Raw genomic sequence first — 22,696 nt, forward strand, 5'->3', positions numbered from 1 at the left:
TAGTGCATTTGTAGCTTGACTGCCTGCAGTGAACCTGTTTGAATTGTTATACCTGGCACGTCATTACTTTATTATATTATAATATATAATCTAATTAATATTTTTAGTTCAATTATACTCTCATTAATAGCATTAGTTTAATTCCACAATGGACGTAAAGGACAATGTTTCAAGTAAGCACCTTTGCACAAAGTATCATTGATAAGTCATTGATTTCAATCAGAGACATTTGTGTGTGTGTGTGTGGATGTGTTTTCATGTACCATGTACACATGGTTACTTTCATGATTCGTTTATTTTTTTGTCATCACACATGGTTAACACACTTCCTCGAAGCGTCACCCAGAGATTTATCTTATCAAAGTGGTCAAGCCTTCGGCCTGGGTGGCTTTTCTTCTCCCTCCAGTGATCCAATTTGTTTTTATGGAGAACTGGACTCACCAGAACTCATATCCCATCATCAAAGGACTTCCGTCTTCAAGGACAATATTGAGTCAGCCAATCAGAACAGCCCTGTAGATCAAGGTCTACAAAGGGCTTTGATCTTCAAAGACAATGTACTTAATAGTTCAGGCAGAGACTTTATGCATAGTGCATTTGTAGCTTGACTGCCTGCTGTGAACCTGTTTGAATTATTATACCTGGCAAGTCATTAATTTATTATATTATATTATATAATCTAATTAATATTTTTAGTTCAATTATACTCTCATTAATAGCACTTGTGCTCACATTAGTTTAATTCCATAATGGACATCAAGGACAATGTTTCAAGTAAGCACCTTTGCACAAAGTATCATTGATAACTCATTGATTTCAATCACACACGTGTGTGTTTGTGTGGGGTGTGTGTTTGTGTGTGTCCATATACTGTAAAAAAAATCTTTTAAAACAGATTTATGATGAAACTTTGTTTTAGCTCCATATTCAAATTGTTGCATAAAATCGAACCACACTTTGACTTGCAGGCATTTTTCATTGTTCAGATCCTCTGTTTGATAAAATTTAGGTTTTCCCTGAGATTATAACCTCCCTCACTTTCTCTAAACTTTTCCAGGTAGTTTTTGGCAGTAGATATTTTCTTTGTACATTATTAGTGCTGTTTTGAATTTGACAGTATAGATATTTCATAAACAGCAGGTTTGTGTGCTCTCTGCATTCGGCCTTGTTAATTATTCCGATTGCTCTTTGTTGTAGAGCGCTTTTACAGCTGGTTCCCCAGACCACCTCACAGTCTGACTGATATGGTCAACACTGAATCATATAAGACGTGTCATGATTTAAATGCAATCAATGTGAAAACAATCCAGTTTTTCTTTGTTGCAAAGCTGCTGCAGAAACAACCTTACTTTTTGGAAAATTCATTGGCGTCAGTGTGAAAGTTTAGTCTTGTGGAACTGAAGCAAAGAAGTAAATGAATTCAATTGAATTGACAGTTGCATTGTGGGTAATGCTGTCACCTGGTTTAAATATGTAGAATGGGACGGATAATTGTTTGCTTAATTGTTTAGGAGAGAAAACTTCCTGTCCTGCTGACTCCAGACAGCCCAATTGTCCACCGGTGGTGAATATCACCAGACCGGGACGTCGCACCAATCAGCTCGGTTATCTGGAGGGGCTGGCGACGGAGTTGTGGAACCATCAGCTGTCCAGGCAGTTCCACTTCCTACTAAAACCAGCGATACTCCCCGTAAGTGACACAAATATTTAGAATAATAAAGCACTTTTAAAAATATTTTACTGAAGTCAGTATTTGCAGATATTGTAGCTGTAGTCAGATGCTTGCTAACTAAGTCCTTCTTGTCTTGCAGAGCTACTACAAAGTTATTACGACTCCCATGGACCTCAGCACAATCAGGGAGAGGCTAAAGAACCACTACTACCAACATGGTGTGGAGTGTGTTCAGGACTTTTTATGGGTCTTCAGTAACTGCTATAGATTCCATCAGGTAACGGGACACTTGACATTCATCAGCACCTTTCCCATCAAAAGAGGGTTTTTTATTTTGCGTTACGTCTTCTCTCCACAGCCGCAAGCAGATATTGTGTCGAAGGCCAAGTCCCTGGAGGCCATCTTCTTCAGAATGCTGTCAAAGATGCCGTTTCCAGAACGTGAAATCAAGACAAAAGAATCCACAGGACCTTCAAGAACCCCTCTGAATGAGGTGACGTCTCTTCCTTTTATCCATTAAATGTCTGGTAACATTTTAAGTTAAATGCGTTGCTGATGGAAACACTGACTCTAAATCATGAAATTGGCGTCATTAAGCACCTTTATTCTCAATATCATTTGTGGATTTGTGGATTTCTTTGACTCCATTTTGAGTGTTTTTACTAACAGCTTAACCTGGTTCATTCTTCTACCAGGCTCAATTATTAGCACCAGCAAAGAAAATTCCACAGGGGGACCAAATACCGATTAGTAAGTGAAACCAAAGCCCACGCTGGCCTTTCCTGGTCTTTGTTGCTCCCATAACATTGATTAAAATTTTATTTGTGTCAGGGATCAGAGGCCGCCAGGCCGATACAGTTTATAGAAAACCTGCCGTGAAAAAGGCTCCATCTGCTGAAACGGTAATTATCTTTGGCTTATCTTTGGCTTTGGCTATATATATAGATATATATATCTATATATATATGCATAATCAGCCTCTTGAATACCTGTACATAGTACAGAGGGTGTATACAATATACAATCAATCAATCAATTTTTATTTATATAGCATCTTTTACAATCAAAATTGTTTCTAGGCGCTTTAAAGAATCCCAGGGCCTAACCCCAAACAATCAAAGGTGGCAAGGAAAAACTCCCCTTTAACAGGAAGAAACCTTGAGCAGGACCATACATATCAGAATATATAATATTCAGTGTGTGCTATAGCAGGCATTATGATTGTTGTACAGTCTGACAGCAGCCGGCAGGAAAGATCTGCGATACCGCTCCTTCACACAGCGAGGGTGGAGCAGCCGCTCACTGAAGGAGCTGCCCAGTGCTGTCAGGGTGTCCTGTATCAATTTCTGAAGTAGTATTTTCTTTTGTTTTGTTTTCCAGCCAATTTTCGGGAAGAATCCGAAGGCCTGGGAGACACTCAAGGTTCTCCCATCTGAGAAAAAGCCAATTCCCAAACGTAAATATTCCTAAATATCACCAATATCAACATTGTATTAACCAGCTTATGAGAAATACGGGTTATTGACTGATTTTAATTTAATGGGCAGTAGAAACATCCTTCCCGCTGCAAAAAGCTGAAGAACAGGGCAGACAGGCAGATGTGAGTACCACCTCTATGCAACCGTGATCTCTTTGTCTTTGCGGAGGAAAGGTCATTTAACATTTAACAGTGTCCAGAATATGAAATAAAAACTCCAAAACAATCCACAAAAGGACTGTCAAGAAACCCTCTGAATGAGGTGACGTCTCTTCCTTGACGTCATTAAGCGTCTTTATCCTCAATATCGTATTTGTGGATTTCTTTGACTCCATTTTTAGTGTTCTTACTAACAGATTAAACTGGTTCATTCTTGGCAACTTTTTTTCCAATTTACACCCAAACTGAAAGTCTGACCCCCTCCATAGGACAAAAGGCCTGGAAAGAGGAAAGCCCACAGCTCCTCTGGTCCCACGCTGCAAAACCCCAGAACAAACACCAGCTCTTCCTGCAGTGAACCTCCTGCTAAAGTTAAAAAGAGCATCCCCCACCAGAACGGTGAGGCCCAACACAGAGCATTGAACTCGTTCTGACACTAAGAGGGCCAAGATCCCGATGATGAGAGACCAAATGTAGATATTTAGCTGTTTTCTCTTTGACAGCTTTCCCCACTGCTGTGCAACGGACAGCCCAGAAACCTCCTGCTGCTGGATGTCCAGTAAGGATAAACCCACATGTGAGATGTTGACAATGTCCTTTGTTTTAATATTGACATCAAACCTGATCTTCTACCAGCCTCAATTAAACCCAGCAAAGAAACTTCCACAGGGAGACCAAGCACCACTTTGTAAGTGAAACTTAACCCACTCTGGCCTTTCCTGGTCTTTTTGGCTCCCTAAACTTTAAAATTAAAATTTTATTTGTCAGGGATCAGAGGCCACCAGGCCAACCCACTGAGCAGAAATCCTGCAGTGAAAAAGCCTCCACCTGTTGCAAAGGTAATTATCTTTGGCTTTTTTCTGCATGAAACACCTGAAAATATCATTTACTGAAGTAGTATTTTGTTTTGTTTTGTTTTACAGCCAATTGTCGTGAAGCATCCTGAGGCCTGGGAGAGACTCAAGACTCTCCCAACTGAGAAAAAGCCAATTCCCAAACGTAAATATTCCTAAATATCACCAATATCATCATTGTACTAACCATCTTATGAGAAATATGAGTTATTCACTCAATTTTAATCTAAAGAGCAATAGAAAGAGAGCCAAGATCCCGATGATGAGAGACCAAATGTAGATATTTAGCTGTTTTCTCTTTGACAGCTCTCCCCACTGCTGTGCAATGGACAGCCCAGAAACCTCCTGCTGCTGGATGTCCAGTAAGGATAAACCCACATGTGAGATGTTGAGAATGTTCTTTGTTTTAATATTAACATCAATCCTGATCTTCTACCAGCCTCAAAAATCCACCCCACTTCAAGACAAGTCAGAGAGAAACAGACTTCGAAGAGAAGCTCAAGAAGAGCGGAGGAGACAGGCAGATGTGAGTACCACCTCTATGCAACAGTGATCTCTTTGTCTTTGTGGAGGAAATGTCATTTAACAGCTCTTCTCCTTCATCCTTTTTCTCACAGTTAAATGGGTTTGACCTCAACCTGCAAGCCAGAGTCATGGAGGAATTTGAGAGGACTTATTTTTCAGGCGAAACACCCTTTTACTGTGATCTACTGTATTGATGTATTGTATTTAATTTGGTTACCAAAGATTAAAATGTTCAATAGTAATAGTGTTGGCTGATTTTTATTTGAGCAGGTGCTCACCCTGCATTTTTTTTTTCTTTAGCGTTCCGGACAGATTGTAAAAGTGTCTTGGAATGTCTTAAACAGTGTTTAAAATGTGTTTAACAGTGTTAAAGCCCATCACCGCCAAAACCAGTGTTCCATTTAACTCTTAATAATTCTCTGTTAGGCTTGCATTATCTCAAGCAAGGAGGGTTTGTTGGTTTTTTGTTGTTTAATTCATGTTTCAGTCAAACTTAAACTGAGATGCTTATGTTCCAAGCACAATATATCGTTTCAAACAGTTATTTGTTTTTGCCACCAAGTAGCACTGTAGAGCACGTTTCCAAAAAAAGGAACGAACAAGAGTGTTTTTTTCTGTTGGTTTTTGAGTTGTGGGAGAGGCTTTTTGATTTCTGGCCGGACGGTGTGAAAAGATCGGCAGCAGAGTTTTGTGAAGGTGGCACGAAAGAGTTGTTTGTTATTAGAGAGCCAAAACGTCAAATCTGTGAGTGAACGAGATGGAATTGGAGATTCTTTTCGACTGCGCCACTACTGCTCTGTGCCAATTAAGCTGGGAGCGGATCGTGAACGTCTGCAAATATCTACGTTGCATTGGAGGTAAAGAAGACGAAACAGTTGCTTTTAAAAGCAGACGGGTATTGATTAAAATGGCAGAAAACAAGTTGGATGAGATCGAACGAGACACAGATACTCAAGAAGCAAATCGAATCATTCAAGAACTGTTGGCTTCCATAGAGGACGAGGCGGAATCCGGCAAAGGGGAAAGTGGAGAAGAGCAGGAGCGTCAGGTCAATATGAAAATAAAAGAAAAGTATCTGGAGCTGCAGCGGTCCTGAAAGACGCTGGAGGACGAATTGAAAATGCTGGGTGAGAAACTGAACATATCTGAGGATGCTAAGATTAGCACCAGCCACAACTCATTCCTAGCTAAGGTGCCGGAAGTGACTATCCGCTGAGAATTTCGGATCTGTGGTCAAACTGGGGAAGGTGGGCAGCGCATCAAGCTGTCCTTCACAAATCTCATACACCAGATAGAGAGTGGGCTCTGCAAGGGTTGGGGTGAGTCTGAAATAACTGAGGCCGTGATAAGAGCCATCAGCCCAGGCTTGAAGCTGTGAAACATGCTCGAAATAAAGAGTGAATTGACTTTGCCTCAGCTAAACACAATATTGTAGGGACATTACAAAAAGGAGCTCAACAAGCTCAAATGGACCAGAACCAAGGCATCAAGACTGAATGAGTAACAGACAAGCAGCAATAAGTGGGACAACTCACACACTTCCTCTGCACAGAACTCACCACAAAGGAAGACCCCAGAACTCCCGAAGGGGAAAGCCCAGACAGTCCCACCAGAGCCAGAAATGCACACATTGGTAAGAGAGCTTAAAACAGAGGTTGCTGAAAGGAAACACATGGCGCGAGCCTCCATGAGTGCTGGCAAGTCAGCGAACACCAGTAAATTGGCAGGGAACTAGGGAACATGCAAGAGCTGCCAGGACAAAGGAGAGGGAATGGCCTGCACCCACTGTTTCAAATGTGGTCAGTTAGGCCACATCTCCAGAGGATGCAGGGCTCCGCATCAGGCGCAGGGAAATGGCAGAGGGTTGCTGCAAAGGGACCAACAGTGACCTGACCAAAAAGGCCAGAGTCCCACCGCTGCGGCTACTTCCTACGAGAGAGGAAGGCAAGTATGAAACTCCACACCTGTGCAGGTTGTTCATCCACAGCATATTGCTCCAAGACATGCCAGAGGAATCATTGGCAGGTACACAGACCCCTTTGTAGAGCCATAAGACTTGTAGATGAACACATAGCAGAAGTAGAGACGCACAAGAACAGATTCCCAGATATATGCCAAGTGGACAATCTCTCAGCAAAACAGGGTAAGGTATTACCACAATTTCCAGACTATAAGCCGCTACTTTTTTCCTACGCTATTTCCATTATTTGTCCCACACGGGGAAATTTACAGCGCAATAGCAGCAAAGCACGCAGAAAAAATAAAATTTGAGATAAGAATAGGAAATATACATAAAAGGATGTATATACCGTAAATTCCGGACTATACTTTTTTCCTACACTTTAAACACTGCGGCTTATTCTATGGCGCGGCTTGTTTATGTTTTTTTTCGTGGCGCACTATCACAACTATTGTGAATCAGTCATTTTTACTAACCCTCATCAACAAGGAAAATACTAGAAGAAAAGCATATGATGCGACTTTTAAGTTAAAAGCGATCACTCTGGCGGTTGAAGAAGGAAATCGAGCTGCCGCGCGTAATGTTGGCATACATTACGGTAATCAATGGCGAGAAGGTGGAGACGCCCGCCTGAAGACCTGATTCAAAGCAAAAACACAACACCACAGCGATGAAAATAGAAGATTTTAGAGGTGGGCCATCGGGGAGTTTTAGATTGTTCATCGTAAAAAAGCATAAACAACGTAATTTGTGTGTAGCTGATACAAACGTATATTTCAAGGTAGCTGCTTTACAGACACCGTTAGAAAAAAAATCATTTACCAGTACAATATATTTGTTTATGTTGCTAAGCAGATTAAATTAAAAGAAAAGTTAAAAAATCCTGACATGATAAAAATTGGATTTAAGGTCTTTGTATAAACATACACGTGAAAAGAGTGGCTGTTGTTTCTTACCTGTCTGTTTGTCACTCGTCAGTGACTCGTCTCTTACGGTAATAAAAACATATAACGGTACTGAATGTTTTCGATCTAATTTTTCATATTACTACGTGGGATACCTGCGGCTTGTATAAATACAAAAATGATTGTCTTTCTAAAATTAGACGATGCGGCTTATAATCAGGTGCGCTCTATAGTCTGGAAATTATGGTAATTAAACTAATAGGTAAACGGTGAAGTGTACTTTTGATAATGTACCGGTGACAGCATTGTGGGACAGGGGTGCTCAGGCAACATTCATAAATGACAAGTGGCGAGCTGAGCATCTACCAAACTCCACTATCAGAGGCATAGATGAACCCCTATGACTCTATGACCTCTTTCTGACTCCCATGGACCTCAGCACAATCAGGGAGAGGCTAAAGAACCACTACTACCAACATGCTGTGGAGTGTGTTCAGGACTTTTTATGGGTCTTCAGTAACTGCTATAGATTCCATCAGGTAACAGAGTAACAGAGGCATAGATGAACCTCTAGGGACAGAACCTCTGAATGGACTTGCCGCTCATCAAACAGAAATCCCATTCATGCGATGGATACCAGTGGAGTTCCATCTAAGTGGAGTAGAGACCCCGAGTGCCAGCCTGCTAGTACCAGTACTGGTTTCAAGTGATCCAAATGTAGCTGAAGACCCAATTATTGGTTAATGTGATAGAGGAAATTATAAATGAAAACTGAAGCAACAGCAGGGCTCAACAGCAAGTCGTGCTAGAGAAGTTGTGAGTGGTGGATGGATTGAGTGAACTACGTAGCGCACTCAATTAAAAATTAGCTTTCGGACACTACGGACACTACGGCGCACGTAAAATGACGTAATGTTGTTGCATAATAATAACGAACCGTTCCCCGGGAAAAGTGGCCAGGTCCATTTAATTATTTTAACCCATCCGAAACATACCCAAACACATTCAGCGCTCGTTTCTTTGAAAGTGCAATATTCTACCCTATTATTATCTTTATATAATAATAATAGATTAAAATATTAATGTCAATAACAATAACATAACACTTCCTTATTATCTCAAATAATTCGTGTCCGGTGACATTTTCGCGCCATGACATGATGGTACATTCTCAAATATCTATATAAGTAATACAGGAATTTTACATACAGGAATTTTACATCACAAAATGGCTCCAGAACTGCTTGTCATTATCTTTAATATTCTTTTGCTGCGATCCCGCCGTCTGGTGAGGAACAGACGCGTCCGAAGGACAATTTTGGCTCTAAGATCCAGATATCAAACTGTAAGTGAGGGAGAGGGGGGGAAACATTTGATGGTAGATTGATTTCCACATTTATGTGTTATTTTAAGATGATCATATTGTATCAAACAGCACAGTGGAAATTTGCCTTTAACAAAAACAACAACAACTTTGTTTTACCAACAGAACGAGCAACCATCACAGTATTGTGTGCAGAACAGGCATGTTCCATTGCTGGCGATGTACATTGATGGCCAAACTGACCTCCGCCCAGACTTCCGTCTCTCTCGGTCAACGGTGGCCAAACTCATCCATGTCCTGCGCTCACCGTTTGACCATGGCTGGGGTCTGGAAGTGGAGGTTTTAGTCTACCTTTTCTGGCTGGCAAGTGCAACCTCTTACCGTGTGGTGTCAAGGGGATTTTCAATTCCACGGTCCACAGTCTTTGACATTGTTCACAGGATGTCAGACAAAGTTCTGTCCCTGAAGAATCGGACCATCAAATTTCCGAGTCTGGTAGACATTCCTAATATTGCTGCTGGATTTCAGCGCCTGTCGGGATCACCGGCTCTTCAAAATGTGGTGGGCAGCATTGACGGGTGCCACATTAGGATTAAGTCCCCAGGTGCACATGCTCACTGTTATTTCAACATGAAGCTTTTCTATTCCATCCAGCTGCAAGCAGTGTGTGACCACCAGGGCCTTTTTATAGACATTTTTACTGGGTACCCAGGCTCAGTCCATGACGCGCGAGTCCTGAGAAACAGCCCTCTGTATGTTCAGGGACTGTACCCACCTGAGGGATATTGTATAGTTGGGGATGGTGGCTATCCGTGTATGTCCAGGCCTATAGCCCTGGTTACACCGTACAGGGAGCCAGTGGCAAATATGATGGTGGCCAGGTTCAACAGACATCATGCAAAAGCCCGTTCTGTGATAGAACGGGCTTTTGGCATTATGAAGACCAGATGGCGGGCAATATTTTTTAAAGCTCTGGAGGTGAAGCCTGCATTTGCCACCAAGGTCATTGCATGCTGCACCATTCTGCACAATGTGTGCTTGCAGAATGGTGACAGCATGGAACCCTCAGAAGATGCACTTGGGTCAGATGACACTGGTCAAATGCAGCCAGACCTACAATGTGGAGAGCAAATTCGGAACAGACTCGCTGCTGCCCTGTCAGCACCAACCCACCTCCCACCAGCTCTCCAAGAGCATGATTACATTTAGGACTGGTCTTTATAATCCAGCGTTTTGGAGCATGATGTCTGTTGAACCTAGCTGGTTCCTCTTAATTTGAAAGACTTTTGTGTTCCATTTTTGTAAATAGTTATTAAATAATCCAAATTGGATAAATGCAATTTCTTTATGTGTGTGTTTATGTAAATAGTTTTCATTTCAAAATCAAAAACTGTATCAATTAAATTTACACTTTGAATAAAGCATTTGTTATCAACCATATGATGCGAAGAAAGCAATCTTTGATGGAAGTTAACTTGATTTAAACAATTTAATATTACAAACACAACAGTACAATTATACAATTTAATATATACTTTTTTACATTTTATCTAGGAGTTTCTCTAAGAGATCTAAAAGTCTCTCATCCCTGGCTTCCTCTCGTGTTGCCCTTTCCTCGGCCCTCTCCAGCAGCTCCAGGACCCTATCGCGCCGCTGGCGCTTGCGTGTTGCTGGCCCTGGTTGCTCCTCCTCTGTCCCTGACTCACCATCAGGTCTCTCCGGGACTGAATGTGAAGAGCCTGACGTAGAATGGCCCTCCCCCCAGGCTGAGGCAATGAGGCATGGGGGCCGAATGGAGGGCTTGCCACCTATTGCCTCATCCATGAGCAGGAACTATTTCCACTTGTCAGCAGTGACCTCCCCAGACTCAGACCCAGACCCTGATGGTGGTCTCCGAAGCTCCTACAAATAGGGAATAAGCGAATAATTCAAACAGTAATGCAACATTTCCTATAATTATTAGTCTGTTACATTTAGACCAAATTTAAAGCAATTATTACAAACCTTGTAGGTTTTTTTAAGGTTCTCCCACTTTTTGGCTGCTCGTGCTGGAGTCAGGTTTCCAGTGAGGCCAATTTCCCTCAGCACAGCTCTACAAATTGGAACAAGGACATAAACAAATTGCAGAAGTCCATCAGTTTAGTTTCTGGATTGTGATCACACCAGATTCCAAGTTACAGCAATACAATACAGTATTTAATAACATTTTGCCACCACCCACTCCCATCCTGCTGCAGCAGAAAACCTCTTCCCGGAGAAGAGGTGGTCCTTCTCCATCCAGCATCAGATCATCTTATTTATATCATCGTCACTCCCTTAAGAAATCAATTCAAGCCATCAGTCTGCGTTATATTAATACCACTCCTACAGTACCTTAAATTTGCATTTGAAATGCACCGACTCTAGTACGGCAGAATTAAAGCGGTACGTAATCTAATAAGATGCTTATAGTCGCGTATAAATAAATAAAGGCAAAAAACATTTAAAATGGAGGCAGCAATGTTCAACTAAAGTGAAAGAATTTTACGCTCTAGTAAGATATGTGAAACAAATACCATATAATAATAATAACATAATATTACATACATTTGTACGTCATGTCTGCTCGTTTACCCGACATCGACAGATTACCACGTGATACCGTAAAGGCTGATGGGATATATTAGCGAGTTCGGGTGCATCGGTTGTACACTACTTTTTGCAGTGCATTGTGGGATACATTGAGTGCACTCGCGATGCTCACTAAGAATTCGGACACTATTTCAAAATGGCGTCCACGCGATTGAGTGCACTATGTAGGGTATAGGGGGTGGTTTCGGACACAGCCTGTGTGTAGACTATCGTGAGCACAAACAAAAGACAGTGCCAGATAAACACTCCATTCTTCGGATAAGACACGTTGGACAGTCTTACTGGGAGTTCATGGTTTTCTGTACTAGATCAAGGCAAGGCCTACCACCAAGGCTTCATAGATGAGGACAGCCAGCCTCTCACTGCCGTCATCACACCATGGGGTCTTTATCAGTGGGTGAGAATCCCATTTGGCCTGAATTCAGCACCTGCCTAATTTCAAAACAGCATGGAGGAATGTTTGTGGGGCTTGCGTGATGACATTTGTCTGCCTTACCTTGATGATAACTTGGTCTACAGTAAGTCCTTTAAAGAGGATGGTTTTGCAACAATACCAGCAGCATGGGGTGAAGTTCACACCAAAACAATGTGAATTGTTTAAACCAATGTCAGATTTGTGGGCAGGATAGTTTTAAAAGATTGGCACCGCATGGACCATGTAGAGGTGGCACCAGAGAGAGAACAGTCTTTACTAAAGAGGTAGCTGTCAGTGGGTATAGGTAACACAGAGGCAGTAAAATGTGAACGCTGAAACATGCCTCTTGCCCCTGCTGGAAGATACCTCAGTTCCTAATGTAATATTGAACAACACAGCGAATGTTGGCTGAACTGTGTTTTGTGTGTACTGGGTTATACAATAGTTCAGGACTATTTATGGTCTTCATTAACTGCTATAGATTCCATCAGGTAACGGGACAAAATTTCCTAAGTAGTATTTTGTTTTGTTTTAATTTTTTCAGGCAAGTGTCATGAAGTATCTTGAGGCCTGGGAGATACTCAAGGTTCCCAAATGTAAATATTCCTAAATATCACCAATATCAACATTGTATTAACCAGTTTATGAGAAATACGGGTTATTGACTCGATTTTAATCTAATGGGCAGTAGAAACATCCAACCTGCTGCAGGAAGCTCAAAAACAGGAGAGACAGGCAGATGTGAGTACCACCTCTATGCAACTGTGATCTCTTTGTCTTCACGGAGGAAAGGTCATTTAACATTTAACAGTGTCCAGAATATGAAATAAAAACTCCAAAACAATCCACAGAAGGATTGTCAAGAAAGCCTCTGAATTAAACTTTGTTTTTGCTCCACATTCAAATTGTTGCATAAAATCAAACCACACCTTGACTTGCAGGCATTTTTCATTGTTCAGATCTTCTGTTTCATACAAATTCATTTTTCCCTGAGATTATAACCTCCCTCCCTTTCTCTAAACATTTCCCAGATAGTTTTTGGTCAATGTTGAATCATTTAGGACCTGTAATGATTTAAATGCAATCAATGTTAAAACAATCCAGTTTTTCTTTGTTGCAAAGCTGCTGTATAAACAACCTTACTTTTTGGAAAATTCATTGGTGTCAGTGTGAAAGTTTAGTCTTGTGGAAGTGAAGCAAAGAAGTACCGTATTTTCCGGACTATAAGCCGCACCTGTATATAAGTCGCAGCCGGTCAATTTAAAAAATAAATAAATAAAAAAAAGATATACAAGCGCACCGGGTTATAAGCCACAGATATTTATGTTGAAAAATTAGATATTTACTGCATGTACAGAATGCAGCAGCGCGGTTTCCTTCCTGGCTAGCTAGATCAATGGCCTTCAACTTAAAACCTGCATCATACGAACTTCTTCGTGTGGGTTCCATGATGAAGGGGCGAGGATTTGAAAACAGTTGGTAATTTGTCGTCCGTGTTCTATCTGCTAAAGAAAAAGTAGCGTTTTCTTCTTTGCATTGATTTTTCTTAGTTTTGATTCTAGTTCCGATTAGAGCGCCCCTAGCGGTGGAAGAAAAATCCATAAATAAGCCGCACCATAGACTAAGCCGCAGTGTTTAAAGTTTAGGAAAAAAGTAGCGGCTTATAGTCCGGAAAATACGGTAAATGTGTTGCACTGGCAGAATTCAGTTGAATTGACAGTTGCATTGTGGGTAATGCTGTCACCTGGTTTAAATATGTAGACTGGGACGGATAATTGTTTGCATAATTATTTAGGAGAGAAAACTTCCTGTCCTGCTGACTCCAGACAGCCCAATTGTCCACCAGTGGTGAATACCACCAGACCGGGACGTCGCACCAATCAGCTCTGTTATCTGGAGGGGCTGGCGACGGAGTTGTGGAACCATCAGCTTCACCATCACTTCCTACTGAAACCAGCGATACTCCCCGTAAGTGACACAAATATTTAGAATAATAAAGCACTTTTAAAAATATTTTACTGAAGTCAGTATTTGCAGATATTGTACCTGTAGTCAGATGCTTGCTAACTAAGTCCTTCTTGTCTTTCAGAGCTACTACAAAGTTATTACGACTCCCATGGACCTCAGCACAATCAGGGAGAGGCTAAAGAACCACTACTACCAACATGCTGTGGAGTGTGTTCAGGACTTTCTATGGGTCTTCAGTAACTGCTATAGATTCCATAAGGTAATGGGACACTTGACATCCACCTTTCCCATCAAAAGAGGGTTTTTTATTTTGCGTTACGTCTTCTCTCCATAGCCGCAAGCAGATATTGTGTCTAAGGCCAAGTCCCTAGAGGCCATCTTCTTCAAAATGCTGTCCAAGATGCCATTTCCAGAACGTGAAATAAAAACAAAAGAATCCACAGGACTTTCAAGACCCCCTCTGAATGAGGTGACGTCTCTTCCTTTTATCCATTAAATGTCTGGTAACATTTTAATTGTTTTAATTGCTGACGGAAACACTGACTCTAAATCAGCCCTTCTCAAATAGTGGGGCGCTCTCATTGTCAGAGTGTGCGCAGGGAGTATTACCGGTAACTCTATGGTGTAGAGTTTTTTTGCACCAAGCATTCGCTCGCACACACCACAGAGCAAGAGATAGGAAGTGCAGTGAACAAACCATCAAGAGACAGCATGAAAAAATACTTAACAGTGATGAAAAGAAAGGCGGAGAGAGATAATGAGACAAGCGAAAGTCTCCCGAAAGCTAAGACGAGGAAATATGACGAAGCATATATAGCGCTTGGCTTCACTGCGACTACGGTGGGAGAAGAAGAAAGACCGGTGTGTTTACTGTGTCTAAAAATGTTGGCAGCGGACAGCATGAAGCCAAATAAATTAAGGCGTCAAGACATTACACCCCAGTCACGCTGATAAGCCGCTTGAGTTTTTTCAGCGAAAACGTGCTGAATATTGGCAACAATCTTCCCGCTTTGTGAATGCTACTTCAGTAAACCAGCGAGCACAGTTGGCATCATATAAGGTAGCGTACCAAATAGCTCAGTGCAAAAATCCCCACACCATAGCAGAGGAGCTGATACTGCCTGCAGCAATAGACATGGTCTCTGTCATGCTGGATGAAGCAAGTGCTGCAAAAATAAAAACTATCCCTCTGTCCAATGACACTGTCGCCAGACGTATAAATGACATTGCTGACGATCTTAAAGAACAGCTGGTAGATAAACTCAAAGACAAACGTTTTGCCTTACAATTTGATGAAGCAACTGACAGCAACAAAGACTGTTTGTTCATTGCTTATGTACGTTTTGACATGACAAACTCCGCCTAATGCTGAGTGGACACACTGTGTTATACACAGAGAAGCACTGGCATCAAGACACCTTTCCTCTGAATTAAGTGAGGTTATGACTGACATTGTAGGTGTAGTCAATTTTATAAAGACCAGACCACTAAAAACAAGAGTCTTCTCTGCTATCTGTGAGGAGATGGGAGCTGAACATCAAGCTGTGCTGTTTCACAGTGAAGCAAGGAGTCTTGTCCCGAGTTTTTGAGCAGATAAGAATGTTTTTGGAGCAGGAGCACAAGTCCGAAGTCGCAGAAAAATTTAGTGATGAGAACTTTCTGGCGAAACTGGCCTACCTGAGTGACATATTTGGAAAGCTAAACTAACTAAATCTACAGCTTCAAGGGAAAGATAAACACCTCCCTCAGGTCACAGACAAGATCAGCTCTTTCACCCGAAAGCTTGCAATGTGGGGCAGTTCGACTTGATGAAGGACATACTGATTCATTCGAGAACCTGCATGAATTTGTTGACACTACTGGCTATGATGCCACTTCAGTGATTCCACATATTAAGCAGCACATTTCATCACTGATGGGATTCTTTAAAAAGTACTTCCCTGAAGACAGTTCCCAGTATGACTGGGTGAGAGATCCTTTCAATGCACAAGTTCCAACTGGTTTCAGCTCTGCAGAGGAGGACCAGTTCATTGACATGACGTCTGACTCCACGTTGAGACTGAAGTTCACATCACAGACACTGAGTGAATTCTTGCTGGGTGTAGAGAGGCAGTACCCACTCTTAGGGCAGAGGGCTATGGGCATCCTTCTTCCTTTTGCAACATCTTATCTTTGTGAGACTGGCTTCTCTGCTGTTGCTGCACTGAAGACCAAGTACAGGTCCCAGCTAAACATTGAGCAGGAGCTGAGAGTTGCAGTATCATGCTTCAAACCCCGCTTCGAAAAGCTGTGCACTGCAAAACGTGCTCATTGTAGCCATTAATCCTGACTTCCTCATTTTCATAAAAAAAGTCAGCACAAATTGTTTCATTGAGTTAATGTTGCTGATCAATTTAAATTTATTATCATTTATTGATTTTATTTTTCAGTATCAAATGGTTCAATTAGTCATTCAAAAAAGTTTATAGTTTAAATAAGAATTTTATTTTATTTTGAATTTCAGGTTAATTGATGCACTTTATATCGTTTCTGTTACAGACTAAAAAACAATGTTAATAAAGCTATTCTTTGTTGTACGTTGGCCTATATTTCTTTCTTTTTCTTTTTTTTGTTTTCTTTAATGTTAATAAGGATACAATGTTATGCAGGGGTGTACTTATAACAATTTCCTAGACAAATGATAGTAATTATAGTCACAGCGAGAGTGGGGGGGCGCAAAATGTTTTCTTCTTCCTTTCCATTAAAAAATTAATTGAGAAGCACTGCTCTAAATCATGAAATTGACATCATTAAGCGTCTTTATCCTCAATATTGTTCGTGGATTTGTGGATTTCTTTGACTCCATTTTCAGTGGTTTTACGAACAGCTTAACCTGGTTCATTCTTCTACCAGGCTCAATTATTAGCTCCAGCAAAGAAAATTCCACAGGGGGACCAAATACCGATTAGTAAGTTAAACCAAAGCCCACTCTGGCCTTTCCTGGTCTTTGTTGCTCCCTAAACTTTGAGTAAAATTTTACTTGTATCGGGATCAGAGGCCGCCAGGCCGATACAGTTTACAGAAAACTTGCAGTGAAAAAGGCTCCACCTGCTGAAACGGTAATTATCTTTGGCTTTTTCTGCAAGAAACACCTGAAAATATCAATATCAAAGCAATTCCTCCAGTGAACCTCCTGCTAAAGTTAAAAAGAGCATCCCCTATCAGAACGGTGAGGCCCAACACAGAGCATTTAATACATTCTGACACTAAGAGAGCCAAGATACCGATGATGAGAGACCAAATGTAGATATTTAGCTGTTTTCTCTTTGACAGCTTTCCCCACTGCTGTACAACGGACAGCCCAGAAACCTCCTGCTGCTGGATGTCCAGTAAGGATAAACCCACATGTGAGATGTTGACAGTGTTCTTTGTTTTAATATTAACATCCAAACCTGATCTTCTACCAGCCTCAAAAATCCACCCCACTTCAAGAAAAGTCAGAAAGAAACAGACTTCGAAGAGAAGCTCAAGAAGAGCGGAGGAGACAGGCAGATGTGAGTACCACCTCTATGCAACAGTGATCTCTTTGTCTTTGTGGAGGAAAGGTCATTTAACAGCTCTTCTCCTTTATCCTTTTTCTCACAGTTAAATGGGTTTGACCTCAACTTGCAAGCCAGAGTCATGGAGGAATTTGAGAGGACTTATTTTTCACCCTTTTACTGTGATCTACTGTTTTGATGTATTGTATTTATTTTGGTTACCAATGAATAAAATGTTGAATAGTAATAGTGTTGGCTGATTTTTATTCAAGCAGATGCTCACTCTGCATTTTTCTGCTTTAGCGTTCCGGACAGATTGTAAAAGTGTCTTGGAATGTCTTTGCAGATTAGACAGTGTTAAAGCCCATCACCGCAAAAACTAGTCTTCATTTTCATTTAACTCTTAATAATTGTTAAGTCTCTTTTAGGCTTGCATTCTTTCAAGCTAGGAATTTTTTATTTCCTCAGACGCAGGATAATGATAAATGTTAATAGGTCCAACCGACTCCAGCGACCATAGTTAGGTGTATTCCGGGGGCCAGATCGGGCGATATAGAAGCCAATCTAAAGCTACTGGCGAGAAGTAAACGTAAATTCAGTAAAGTTATTATTCACGTCGTAGCAAACGACACCCGGCTTCGTCAGTCGGAGGTCACCAAAATTAATATAGAGTCGGTGTGCAATTACGCAAAAACGATGTCGGACTCCGTAGCATTCTCTGGTCCCCTCCCCAATCTGGCCAGCGATGAAATGTTAAGTCGTATGATGTCGATTCGTCGCTGGCTGTCACGGTGGTGCCCCGAAAACCAGTTGGCCTTTGTTGACAATTGGAGCAGTTTTGGGGGAAAACCTGGTCTGATTAGGAGCGACAGTGTAGATCCCACCAGGGATGGTGCCTCTCTCATTTTTAGGAACTTGGCCAATTATATTTTGACCCAAAGCGACCTGACATACCAGGGTCCAGACCAGGATTCAGAGTTGTAGTCTTACACACCTCTCTGCTGCTCCCATAGAACCCTCATCCACCAACAATAACATTACCAAAAATGGAAGTAGGAGGAAGGCCTCATGGTACACATCCTCATGTGAAGAAAAATCAGGACTCAATGGGCCCCAGCATCACCTCTAAGCAGCTCTTCTTACAGGAAAAACAAGTCATCCATCACGAGCTTATGAAAAGGTAAAGCTCCCAGGACACATGTGGAACATATCCTGAGATGGTGCCAGGCTGGCTGAAAAACAAGTTGTGGCCTTATATAGGTAGTTATAGTTCTGCTGGACCTGTGCTGCTTTTGATACAGTTGATCACAGTTGATTGATAGATACCAGTTTGCTCATGTCCATGGCATTCCCTTATACAGTAGGGTTAGCCATGGAGTTCCACAAGGTTCTGTACTTGGACCAATCCTTTTCACCTTGTACACACTTCCTTTAGGAAACATTCAGCAGCATGGAATAAATGTTCATTGTTATGCTGATGACACTCAACTATATCTATCCATGAAACCAGAGGAGACAGAGCAGTTAGTGAAGCTTCAGACCTGTCTTAAAGACAAAGTCTTGGATGTCTTTAAATTTCCTTCTCCTTAATTCAGGAAAAACTGAGGTCTTGGTGTTTGGTCCTGAACCTCTCAGGAAGAGATTAGATCACATTATCACTCTAGATAGTATCTCCTTTCCATCTAGTCTCTCTGTGAGGAATCTTGGAGTAACTTTTGACCAAAATCTGTCCTTTAACTCATACATTAAAACAGTCTCTAGAAGTGCCTTTTTTTCACCTGAGAAACATCGCAAAGATCAGGAAGCTACTAATGCAGCATGATGCTGAAAAGTTAGTCAATGCATTTGTTATTTCCATGCTGGACTATTGTAATTCTTTATTGTCAGGGTGTCCAAATAACTCTTTAAGAAGCCTCTTGTTGATCCAAAATGCTGCAGCTAGAGTTTTAGCAGGTATTGACAAAAGAGATCACATGACTCCTGTACTGGTGTCTCTTCATTGGCTGCCCATTAAGTTTAGAATAATTTTTAAAATTCTTCTTCTGAACTACAAGGTCCTCAGAGGCCTAGCTCCATCCTAAATGGAGGAGCTAGTGACACCTTATCATCCCAATGGACCGCTCCGTTCTCAGAATGCTGGTTTACTTGTGGTCTCTAGGGGTAGATTGGGGGGCCGAGCATTTAGCTACCAGATCCCCCTGCTGTGGAACCTGCTCCCAATCCAGGTACGGGATGCTGACTCCTTGTCTACTTTTAAGATTAGACCTAAAACCTACCTCTTTGAAAAAGCTTATCATCACTAATTCTGTAGTTCCAGTGACTATCCTAGACAAACTATCATACTTAGGGTCGTCTAATTATTAGGTTAACATTTTAGTTATGTTTCTATAGGCCAAGACTTCTGGGGCCCAGAAACATGTGGGAATGGTGGGAAGGGTTGATGGCAAATGAGAGGATTTGTAGGGCAGGCACCAAGTGGTGGTTATTAATCAATCGTGTGTGTGTGTGTGTGTGTGTGTGTGTGTGTGTGTTTTTCTATGTACCATGTATACATGGTTATTTTTATGATTCTTTTTTTTTTGAATGAGGTGACGTCTCTTCCTTGACGTCATTAAGCGTCTTTATCCTCAATATCGTATTTGTGGATTTCTTTGACTCCATTTTTAGTGTTCTTACTAACAGATTAAACTGGTTCATTCTTGGCAACTTTTTTTCCGATTTACACACAAACTGAAAGTCTGACCCCCTCCATAGGACAAAAGGCCTGGAAAGAGGAAAGCCCACAGCTCCTCTGGTCCCACGCTGCAAAACCCCAGAACAAACACCAGCTCTTCCTGCAGTGAACCTCCTGCTAAAGTTAAAAAGAGCATCCCCCACCAGAACGGTGAGGCCCAACACAGAGCATTGAACACGTTCTGACACTAAGAGAGCCAAGATCCCGATGATGAGAGACCAAATGTAGATATTTAGCTGTTTTCTCTTTGACAGCTTTCCCCACTGCTGTACAACGGACAGCCCAGAAACCTCCTGCTGCTGGATGTCCAGTAAGGATAAACCCACCTGTGGGATGTTGAGCATGTTCTTTGTTTTAATATTAACATCAATCCTGATCTTCTACCAGCCTCAATTAATAAACCCAGCAAAGAAACTTCCGCTGGGGGACCAAGCACCGCTTTGTAAGTTAAACTTAACCCACTCTGGCCTTTCCTGGTCTTTTTGGCTCCCTAAACTTTAAATTTAAAATTTGATTTGTGTCAGGGATCAGAGGCCACCAGGCACCACTGAGCAGAAATCCTGCAGTGAAAAAGCCTCCACCTGCTGCAACGGTAATTATCTTTGGCTTTTTCTGCATGAAACACCTGAAAATATCATTTACTGAAGTAGTATTTTGTTTTGTTTTGTTTTCCAGCCAATTGTCGTGAAGCATCCTGAGGCCTGGGAGAGACTCAAGACTCTCCCAACTGAGAAAAAGCAAATTCCCAAACGTAAATATTTCTAAATATCACCAATATCATCATTGTACTCACCAGCTTATGAGAAATATGAGTTATTCACTTGATTTCAATCTAAAGAGCAATAGAAAGAGAGCCAAGATAGCGATGATGAGAGACCAAATGTAGATATTTAGCTGTTTTCTCTTTGACAGCATTCCCCACTGCTGTGCAACGGACAGCCCAGAAACCTCCTGCTGCTGGATGTCCAGTAAGGATAAACCCACATGTGAGATGTTGAGAATGTTCTTTGTTTCAATGGTAACATCAATCCTGATCTTCTACCAGCCTCAAAAATCCACCCCGCTTCAGGAAGAGTCAGAAAGAAACAGACTTCGAAGAGAAGCTCAAGAAGAGCGGAGGAGACAGGCAGATGTGAGTAGCACCTCTATGCAACAGTGATCTCTTTGTCTTTGTGGAGGAAAGGTCATTTAACAGCTCTTCTCCTTTATCCTTTTTCTCACAGTTAAATGGGTTTGACCTCAACCTGCAAGCCAGAGTCATGGAGGAATTTGAGAGGACTTATTTTTCAGGCGAAACACCTTTTTACTGTGATCTACTGTATTGATGTATTGTATTTATTATGGTTACCAATGAATAAAATGTTCAGTCGTAATAGTGTTGGCTGATTTTTATTTGAGCAGGTGCTCACCCTGCTTTTTTTTTCTTTAGCGTTCCGATTGTAAAAGTGTCTTGGAATGTCTTTGCAGATTAGACAGTGTTAAAGCCCATCACCGCCAAAAGCAGTGTTCCATTTAACTCTTAATAATTCTCTGTTAGGCTTGCATTATCTCAAGCTAGGAGGGTTTGTTGGTTTTTTGTTGTTTAATTCATGTTTCAGTCAAACTTAAACTGAGATGCTTATGTTCCAAGCACAATATATCGTTTCAAACAGTTATTTGTTTTTGCCACCAAGTAGCACTGTAGAGCACGTTTCCAAAAAAAAGGAACGAACAAGAGTGTTTTTTTCTGTTGGTTTTTGAGTTGTGGGAGAGGCTTTTTGATTTCTGGCCGGACGGTGTGAAAAGATCGGCAGCAGAGTTTTGTGAAGGTGGCACGAAAGAGTTGTTTGTTATTAGAGAGCCAAAACGTCAAATCTGTGAGTGAACGAGATGGAATTGGAGATTCTTTTCGACTGCGCCACTACTGCTCTGTGCCAATTAAGCTGGGAGCGGATCGTGAACGTCTGCAAATATCTACGTTGCATTGGAGGTAAAGAAGACGAAACAGTTGCTTTTAAAAGCAGACGGGTATTGATTAAAATGGCAGAAAACAAGTTGGATGAGATCGGACGAGACACAGATACTCAAGAAGCAAATCGAATCATTCAAGAACTGTTGGCTTCCATAGAGGACGAGGCGGAATCCGGCAAAGGGGAAAGTGGAGAAGAGCAGGAGCGTCAGGTCAATATGAAAATAAAAGAAAAGTATCTGGAGCTGCAGCGGTCCTGAAAGACGCTGGAGGACGAATTGAAAATGCTGGGTGAGAAACTGAACATATCTGAGGATGCTAAGATTAGCACCAGCCACAACTCATTCCTAGCTAAGGTGCCGGAAGTGACTATCCGCTGAGAATTTCGGATCTGTGGTCAAACTGGGGAAGGTGGGCAGCGCATCAAGCTGTCCTTCACAAATCTCATGCACCAGATAGAGAGTGGGCTCTGCAAGGGTTGGGGTGAGTCTGAAATAACTGAGGCCGTGATAAGAGCCATCAGCCCAGGCTTGAAGCTGTGAAACATGCTCGAAATAAAGAGTGAATTGACTTTGCCTCAGCTAAACACAATATTGTAGGGACATT

The 22,696-nt window shown here is 41.6% G+C and overlaps 1 protein-coding gene and 1 long non-coding RNA gene across 6 annotated transcripts; both read left to right on the top strand.

Annotated features, from left to right (window-relative positions):
• The first annotated feature begins 1,398 nt into the window (after positions 1-1,398).
• On the top strand, positions 1,399-21,490 carry LOC105418452 (bromodomain-containing protein 4B-like). Of its 5 annotated transcripts, none has more exons than XM_029827436.1 (15): positions 1,399-1,690; positions 1,812-1,949; positions 2,031-2,165; positions 2,368-2,422; positions 2,504-2,574; positions 3,053-3,128; positions 3,220-3,272; positions 3,578-3,707; positions 3,812-3,867; positions 3,945-3,996; positions 4,077-4,147; positions 4,232-4,307; positions 17,203-17,258; positions 17,337-17,423; positions 21,366-21,490. In XM_029827436.1, exons 2-15 carry the CDS (start codon positions 1,839-1,841, stop codon positions 21,465-21,467), a joined length of 1,131 nt encoding a protein of 376 aa, XP_029683296.1. In that variant the 5' UTR covers positions 1,399-1,690; positions 1,812-1,838; the 3' UTR covers positions 21,468-21,490. The 5 variants fall into 5 exon arrangements, with proteins under 5 accessions (XP_029683296.1, XP_029683298.1, XP_029683295.1 ...); XM_029827438.1 differs by lacking the exon at positions 21,366-21,490 and adding an exon at positions 17,515-17,631; XM_029827435.1 differs by lacking the exons at positions 17,203-17,258; positions 17,337-17,423; positions 21,366-21,490 and adding exons at positions 4,469-4,524; positions 4,602-4,688; positions 4,780-4,941 and having other exon boundaries at positions 1,401-1,690.
• On the top strand, positions 13,724-14,488 carry LOC115247019 (uncharacterized). The gene is made up of 3 exons (XR_003886107.1): positions 13,724-13,890; positions 14,012-14,149; positions 14,225-14,488. It is a non-coding gene; the product is annotated as an uncharacterized lncRNA (long non-coding RNA).
• Positions 21,491-22,696: the final 1,206 nt, after the last annotated feature.

Source organism: Takifugu rubripes, chromosome 19 (genome assembly GCF_901000725.2).
Source record: "Takifugu rubripes chromosome 19, fTakRub1.2, whole genome shotgun sequence".
Taxonomy (NCBI): domain Eukaryota; kingdom Metazoa; phylum Chordata; class Actinopteri; order Tetraodontiformes; family Tetraodontidae; genus Takifugu; species Takifugu rubripes.